Source organism: Mastomys coucha, unplaced genomic scaffold, assembly GCF_008632895.1.
Source record: "Mastomys coucha isolate ucsf_1 unplaced genomic scaffold, UCSF_Mcou_1 pScaffold15, whole genome shotgun sequence".
Classification (NCBI taxonomy): Eukaryota; Metazoa; Chordata; class Mammalia; order Rodentia; family Muridae; genus Mastomys; species Mastomys coucha.
This window is the reverse complement of record NW_022196897.1, coordinates 107086058-107094497: the sequence shown is the minus strand read 5'-3', so window position 1 is coordinate 107094497 and position 8440 is coordinate 107086058. Positions and strand designations below refer to the sequence as shown.

The 8440-nt window shown below is 47.4% G+C and overlaps 1 protein-coding gene and 1 long non-coding RNA gene across 4 annotated transcripts in view; one reads left to right on the top strand and one right to left on the bottom strand.

Annotated features, from left to right (window-relative positions):
- Positions 1 to 5921: 5921 nt before the first annotated feature.
- LOC116090808 lies at positions 5922 to 7855 on the bottom strand. The gene is made up of 2 exons (XR_004118824.1): positions 7679 to 7855; positions 5922 to 7416 (listed from the first exon to the last, which is right to left on the bottom strand). It is a non-coding gene; the product is annotated as an uncharacterized LOC116090808 (long non-coding RNA).
- Positions 7124 to 8440, top strand: part of Frmd5 (FERM domain containing 5) — a 269855-nt gene continuing 268538 nt past the window's right edge. For all 3 annotated transcript variants that reach the window (XM_031371682.1, XM_031371681.1, XM_031371683.1), the window contains exon 1: positions 7124 to 7452. In XM_031371682.1, coding sequence (XP_031227542.1) covers positions 7351 to 7452 — 102 coding nt within the window. In that variant the 5' untranslated portion in view covers positions 7124 to 7350. The remainder of the gene's footprint in view (positions 7453 to 8440) is intronic.

Sequence of the window (8440 nt, the reverse complement as noted above, 5' to 3'; positions counted from 1 at the left end):
CCTCTACATTAACACTTACTAAATGTTATTGAAGTAATTTTGCAGGTTGCCTTGGATGGCAAACTCTCTGAGAATTGGGGATGATTACTAATCTTTGCAATCTCTCAGCACCTCTCAAATACATTTGAACACAATCCACCATTAGTAACATTTTATTTTCTTGAGTCGTGGTCTCACTCACTATACAGCCTGTCCTAGTCAGGGTTTCTATTCCTGCACAAACATCATGACCAAGAAGCAAGTTGGGGAGGAAAGGGTTTATTCGGCTTACTTCCATATTGCTGTATATCACTAAGGAAGTCAGGACTGGAACTCAAGCAGGTCAGGAAGCAGGAGCTGATGCAGAGGCCATGGAGGGATGTTCCTTACTGGCTTGCTCAGCCTGATCTCTTATAGAACCCAAGACTTCCAGCCCAGGGATGGCACCACCCACAAGGGGCCCTACCTCCTTGATCACTAATGGAGAAAATGCCCCACAGCTGGGTCTCATGGAGGCACTTCCCCAACTGAAGCTCCCTGCTCTGTGATAACTCCAGCCTGTATCAAGTTGACACACAAAACCAGCCAGTACACAGCCTAAGTTGGCCTGGAACTTGTGATCTTCCAGCCTCAGCCTCCAGAGCATTGAACTTATGGGCATTGATCATCATGCCTATATCGGCAAATCTTTTAAATAAGTGACTTAAGCTTTGTTGCTGGAATAATAGCTGAGGACTAGCTAGAAAAATAAGAAGAATGTGTCACCATTTGAGAATAAGCAAAGGCTTACACACAAACTGGAGAGCTACTGCAGGTGCTCCCAGCGCCTCATTAAAGATATTCTATTGTTCTTACAATTCATTTTTCTAACTAAATAATCTTTTCATCTTCTAATTTAATTATTTACACTGCTCTAAAAATAGCCACGAACAAATACAGACCCCATACCATTACTTCTTTGCCAAGATAGCCTTTAAGTCTTTAATCCTGTCAAGTTGATTGACTGTCTATTCAGTCATAGCTGGGAGTCTTTTCTGATCTTAATATCCTCTGTACTCCCCACACCATCAGGGTTACTTGCGGTTTGGGAACATGGCATACACATTTGTGCTTTTATATCTTTGCCCATCATGTTTCTCAGATGTCACACTTGCCAGGTGCAGTGACAAACACCTGTAGTTCCAGCTGCACAGAGTCTGAGGAAAGATTGTCTAAGCCAGGGTCTTGGAGATCAGCCTGGGAAACATAAAGAGACCCCCTCACCTTGCAAGACAGAGTAACAAAGATCTGCCACTCCCCCCTCATCCTTCTGCACCCATCAAGACCCTTGGTTCCTCAGGGTCCAACTCAAATGCTTTGCCTACAAACCATTTTGTCTCACAAGTTTAAATCATGGTGCAACCTTCTTCCCCTCCTGAGATAGGATTTTCTCTGGAAGGTGATGCTTCCATGCTCTGTGTATTGTACATACCTGAAAAATCAACAAATCTCTTCTCAGAGCTGAGTTATGAGCAATTGTGTTGTGGCTAAGTGTATATACATCTAACATTCTCTCCTACCTTGAGAGCTTCCTGACTTATGTTTCCTTTTCTCATATTTGAACTATGTCTTATATACTCAAAAATGTCATCACAGTATCTTACATTAAATGTTCAGCAAATATACTCTTGAATAAAAGGCATGTCTTCATGTAAAGGAAGAAATTCTTAGTATAAGAGAGGCTAGATGGAACCTGAAAACCATAAGGGTCTAGAAAGGTGGAAAATCTGTCTCTTAAACTGTAGGTGAGATTCTGTCCTGATAACAGAGGATACTTATTCGGGGGAAAATGATATCAATTGCTTAATGATACATATTAAAGTAATTCTCAATCTAACACACTCAGAAAATGTGAAGCAGCCATTATTCTGAGTGCAGAGGCTTCCGCTAGAAGAACGATGTTTTATTTGAGTGGGCAGATCTCTGTGTGGAGCAGGAGCCCTTTCCTGTAGACAGGATGGAAGGGAGGAAGCACAGAGCTTGCTTCTTTCTTCTTGGTAGGTTTAGAGGATAGAGAGATGAGAACAACCTTGTTTGAGCACTCCCCCTTAGGAAAGCAGAAGCTGAGATGTAAGAGGGACCAGAAATTGAAGATAAATGTATATTCTCCTTAATGTCTCCTGGGAAAATTACACCAAGGGACCGGACTGGCTTTGATGAAGTTTTTCCTGGACCAACTCAGTCTTTGTAAGAAATGTTTTTAAACTGTATGTTTGTGTGTGGATACATGTGTGTGTGTCTGTGTGGATGTCAGGGGACAACCATCAAGCAACCTGGGCTCATAGGAGCTCACAGAGATTGAACTGAGAATCAGGGAGTCCACATGGGTCTGACCTAGGCCCTCTGCATTCATGTTATATACTTGTATAGCTTGGTCTTCTTGCAGGGCTCTTAATGGTGGGTGCAGGGACTGTCTATGACACATTTCCCTGCTCATGGGATCCTTTTCCTCCTATTGGGTTGCCTTGTCCAGCCTTAATATGTGGGAAGGGGTTTAATCTTATTGTGATTTGACAGGCCATGGCTGATAGCCTGGCCTTTTCTGAAGGGAAATAGAGGAGGGGTGGAAGGGGTTGGAGGAATGACTGGGAGGATAGGATGGAGGGGAAACTGTGGTTGGATATAATGTATGAGAGAGTAATAAAAAATTTGAAAAAAAAAAGAAAAACCAAATGCAATGGTCTCATTGACTCTGAGGTCAAGGTCACCCCTTGGGCGTGGAGATTTTAGTCTAGTTCAGTCGCCCTCAGAAGAGAAAATATCTGGGACAGAAAAAAAGGAGACCTCAGAAGTGGCCTGTAACCTAAGAGTTGCTGGACTAGGATGTCCTAGCTGTGGTCAGGGGATTTTTGCTGAGGGCAGGAAGCTGTGCAGTCTGAGAACTTGCGGCACTTACACTTTTAGTCCACGAAGCCTTCCAGGAGAGCCCTGAAATACCTGAATGGTATTTTCAAATTATTGTTAGAAATGATAGCCAGGTGGTGGTGGCGCACACCTTTAATCCCAGCACTTAGGAGGCAGAGGCAGGCGGATTTCTGAGTTCAAGGCCAGCCTGGTCTACAGAGTGAGTTCCAGGACAGCCAGGGCTACACAGAGAAACCCTGGAAAAACCAAAAAAAAAAAAAAAAAAAAAAAAAAAAAAAAAAAAAAGATAGCCCTTTTTTTTTTTCTTTTGTATTCTTCTGGTGCTCAGGACAGAACCCCCATGTGCTAGAACACTACTAATGCACCACATCTCCAACCCCCCAAATCAGAGCTTAGTCCACACTGTGTGTGCACAAAGAGGGACTTTGATGAGAAGGACCCGAGTTAGTGGTGTCCTGGTAAAGGGCAGTACTGCGGGTGTGGTGTCACGTGCCTTTAATCCCAGCATTTGGGAGGCAGAAACAAATGGATCTCTGTGAGTTCAAGGCCTGACTGACAGACTTACTTTATATAGTAAGTTCCAGGGCAGTCAGGATTATGCAGAGAGACTCTGTATCAAAAAACCAAAAAGTCAAATTAAAGAAAAACAAAACAAGCAATACTCCTTCCTGCCAAAACCTAGCCCAATTCAGCCCAGGTTGGAGAGACCAGCAGGGCGTGGATGGGGTAGGGGTGGGGCATCTGAAGTAAAGGCATCTGGATAGTTCAGGCATATCTGGGAGCTGGTACCTCCCTGACATGATTGTTAGTTTTAAATGTCAATGTGATACAATCTAGAGTCACCAGAGAAGTCTCAGTGAGGACCTGTCTATATCTGATTGTAAGCATATCTGTGCATGGTTGTCTTCATTAGGTTAATAAAAGCAGGAAGACCTGCACATCTGTGAGAGGTACAAGGCAAATTCCTTGAGTTCTGGTCTTGGAGTGTATAAAAGAGGTGAGTTGAGTACCAGCATGCATGTACTCATTCTCTCTGCTCAGGCTGTGGGTATGAGTGGCTGCTTCAAGTTCCCGATGCTTTGGCTCCCTCACAATGATGGATTGTAACCTGGAATAAAAATGAAAATAAACTCTTTTCCCTCCATTGCTTTTGTCAGGAAACCAGAAATGAAACAGGGGTACCTGGGGACTCCTTCACAATTGAGAAGGGAGCTAGCATCCTGATAACTTGGAAGGTGGAGTTCTCAACCATTGTAATTTGCAATTCTGTTTTAAATATAGCTTCCTTATACAAGACATGAAAGCACAACACTGTGGTTCTCAAAGGCACAAGGAGCCTTGTGATTTTGTTTTCTTGAGACAAGGTCTTAGCATAGGCTGGCCTGGAATCCACTTTGTAGTAGAAGGGCGACCTTGAGCTTGATTCTTCTGAACCTCCTGAGTGCTGGGATCATAGCTGCACACCAACGCACCCTCTTCTATGTGGTTATAGGATAGAAGTCAGAATTTTATGCAAGTTAAGCAGACCCTCTACCAACTGAACTCCATCCCCAGCCTCATATGGAGCCTTTTCATGAACAGTCCTTGTCTGTACTGGGCTTGATAAACTTGAGAAAAAATAAGCACAGTATTTTTTTTTTTCAGTTTGACTTTATTGGAACCCCATCTTTCCAGTCTCCCTTGAACTTCTGCTCATCTTTTGGAGGTGTGCACTAGACTCTTGTATTTCATTGTTTTTCACAGGCTGCTCTGTAGCAGAGAGGAAAGGACAGTTTGCAGAAGCATCGTATGCACCATGATGGGTGAATCTTGGCCTGGAGAGCTTCCAGGCAGATGTGATTTTCTTCGACTGAGCTGGGGTGTTACTTGAAACGTTGCCTGGCAGCCACCCTCTTGCCCTCCTTGACTGCGTCTACCATCTTACTTTGGAGACAGCATTCGGTGCATTCAGTTCCTCCGGCTTTCTGGATTCATGGTGCTTTGCCTTTTTATCCAAACAGCTGCTTATTTGCATAACCTGTTAGAGATACATCCCTATCATCACACTAATGGGTTTCCTCTAGCTTCTTGGATATTTTTCCTTCCTCTTTTAGATTTTATAACAAATAGTAACTTTGCCTTCAACAAAAGTGCTTCCTGCTTGAAAATTTCCATTTCTCCCAGTTACACAAGGCTGGGCTGAACAGCCTCTCCGTTTGATGCAGCAATGCTTATGCGCCTCTGTGAGACCTTCTGGAAGCTCCTAGTTTCTTCATGGACTTTTCTGGAGTCGTAGAATAGTATACCCATCATTCCATTTATCAGTTCATCATTTATAGAATGCCTGCTTCTGTATTCCAGGTCCCAGGCTACTATCCAGGTTATGAAGTAGACAGAGCATTTGACTGTCTGGTTTTAGTCTCATAACTATATCAGGAGTGTATTGAAAAGAGGAACATCTTCCCATGGCTACTAGATGCAGCAAGGGAGCAGTCTACAACTCTAAGGTGATATGGGTGGCAGTGGTATTGGAATCCAAAGATACTAGGGAGACATATTGTTAAGGTCAAGAGTCAGCTAGGTGTCAAACACCTCTAGTTCAAACACGGAAGAATTTGAAGGGGATCCATTTTGGGGTTATCTGAGCTACATAGTGAAACTCTGTCTTAAAAATGCAAAAGTTGAGGATGTAGCTCAATATTAGAGCTACTACCAATCCTTAACTAGCAAATTCAAAGTCTTGGATTTGATTCAGGCAAACATGTAGACAAAATAGTTTAAAATTAAAATAGGACCAGGCATAGGGGTGCATGACTTTTATCCCAGCACTCGGTGGGGGTGGGGGGTGGAGCAGAGGGAGGTGGATCACTGAGAGTTGGAGGCCAGCCTGCTCTACATAGTGAGTTTGAGTACAGCCAGAGCTACACAGTGAGCTCCTGTCTTGAACCCACCCCCCTCAAAAAACGGTCAGATTTTTTTTCTAGTCTAGTATAGGGAGTTTTAATAGTTATGTGTTATGCTGATATAGTAAGAGCATACATGTAATGAGAAATTGGTAATTCATTATTTTAAGCGAATATATTTCTCATAGCACTAATGTTTTGTATTGACATTGTTTCAGTGCTGGATCTTGTCACCTGCTAGGAAAGGGCTCTACCATTGAGTTACACCCCTATTCCAATCAAATTCCTTTTTAACATTTCCTCTCACTGAAATCTTTGAAGGTAGAGCCAGTGGGATAGCTTAGACGGTACAGGTGCTTGCCAGGCCAGTCTGGCCACCCGAGTTTAATCACGGAAACCCACATAAAGGTGGGAGGAAAGAACTGATTCCACCAAGTTGTCCTCTGACCTTCACGCTCGTGCGTGGCACCTGAGTGTTCATATGCCATGCACGGACACACATTGATATTATTAGTAAGAAAACCTTTGAAGGTGACTGTCTCTTAGTGAAGTTCTGGGAAGGAACTTTAAGTCTGCTGATGCGGAGGACACAAAGGAAAGGAGGCATTTTCCCCCCTCCGGTTCTTTGTGCTATACAGCTCCTGACCGTTGTGCTTTGTTGCAGAAGTCTGAAGATGTAATAATTCTTTCTAAAAGTACAAGGAAAGGTCCACCACTTCCTGTTCCTTGCCCAGCTAAGAAGCACACCTCAGCCTCCTTTTGTCTTCTGAAAATAAAAGAAGGGTTAGAGAGTAGGATTTTCTAAGCGCTAATCGCGGGCGCTTTGCAAGCTCCTGTGGTTGCACCAGAGCAAATAGCTATTGTAAAACAGATGTTCCCCAATATAAGGGAGCTAGAGGCACAGGGGCCCATGGAGCTGACTTAGGGCAGCGCACAGGTGGGGGCAGCCGCCAGGTCGGGAATCGTGGGTGACTGTTTTCTGCAGGTGCCGCCTCCTCGCTTTGCTTCCAAGAGGGCAGAAACCCGATGTTGCAGGGTGCAAGACTTGATTCCTGAAACAGCTCACATGTTATTCCAGGTTGTAGACACCGATCTTGTGAAGTGTCCACACATGGCCCGGCCCAGGACAAACAGCATCCATACCAACCACCGCCCGCGAAGGGAGCGAGCCAGGGCTTGGGGCGCTAGGGGGCTGGTCCGACTGGGCTCAGTACTGCTGTTTTGCGCTGATTGCTTCCTCCGCCCGCTCATCATACCCATTCCTTATCCTGATTGGCTCTTCCTCCTGCTAATCGGTTCCGCCGCGCTGACCTCCATTGGCCCCCTACCTAGGCCCCGCCCCATGAGCTGGGCACGGGCAGTGGGGCGCCCGGGAGAGAACCCAGCTTGCTTGGGGTTTGGGGGAGGCGGTGGTGGCTCTGTAGAAGGAAGAAGAGTGGGGCGGGAGGAGGCAGCGGTGGCGATCCGGCCAGGGGGATGGTGCAGGTGCTAAGGGCCGGCGCGGAGCTGCCGCGCTGAGGGGCGACGAGTCCGGAGTCCGCAGCGCCGCCGCGTCGCTCCCGAGGACGGGCGAGCGGGCGGGAAGATGCTGAGCAGGTTGATGAGCGGCAGCAGCAGGAGTCTGGAGCGCGAGTACAGCTGCACCGTGCGGCTGCTGGACGACAGCGAGTACACCTGCACCATCCAGGTCAGCGACGCGCCGCCCGCCCGCCCGCCCGCTCGCGGGATCCGGCTCCCCAGACTCGGCCAAGTTGGCGGGGTCCGCCGCCCGGGGTCGCTCCAGCTCTAACCCCGGCGCGGCGCTTTGTCCGCCCCGCAGCCGCACCGCCCGGTGCGCGGCATCCCAGCCCGAGCTCAGCCGGGGGCTGGTACCTCGCGCCGCGCGACCCTGCGGGGTGAGTCGGGTCCCGCACCTGCAACTCCTGCTCTGCGCCCTCTCGGGCGGGGGACCCCGGGTCCCGGCTTCTCCAGCCCGCGGATAAGCAGCACCTTGGGCGGGCAGCCTGAGCTAGGCGTGTAGGGCGGCAGACGCCTGCCCTGGCCGCCCCGTCGAGGGGCGCGTGCTGAGGCTCCCCGGGCCCCGCCAGGCCCGCCAGCCGGCCTTTATCTCCCTGGTTGGAAGGATAAAGGTTTATGTCATAATTTCTCCCGAGCGTTTGTGAGTCAGACGGAACGCGCAGCCCATGCAGAGTGGCCTATTGAAGGCGCCCAGCCCTCTGTGCTTTGAGGATCTAGCTCCCTTCCTCGTCCTTTGATCCCCAAATCTCAGCGTGTTGGTTATTTCTGGGGGTGGGGGGCGTGAGGCAAAGATTTAGCAACAAGTCCTAGCGGTTTGGAGGTTAGCAGTGGCCGGAAAGAATCATGGACTTAAGGAAAAGCCAACAATGCAATAATGCCGCACAGCATTTCTTTCAGAACCTGGTTTTTACAGCCCCTTGCTTGTGTCCCTTCACTACTGCTGTGTGACTCGTCAGGAGTCATATATGGCTTTAACCCCAGGAATACAGTCTGTCCTTTATAAAGTCAGAGATTGAAAACACCGACAGTGCTCTCAGGTTTAGTTCTTCAACCAGACAACCCTGCACTCACCGCCAAAAACTGCTCTTTGTGGAGAAGAAAATTTGAGTTGGACCCAGAACGGTCTCACCTGATCCCTTTCCTTTCCTGCAAGAACC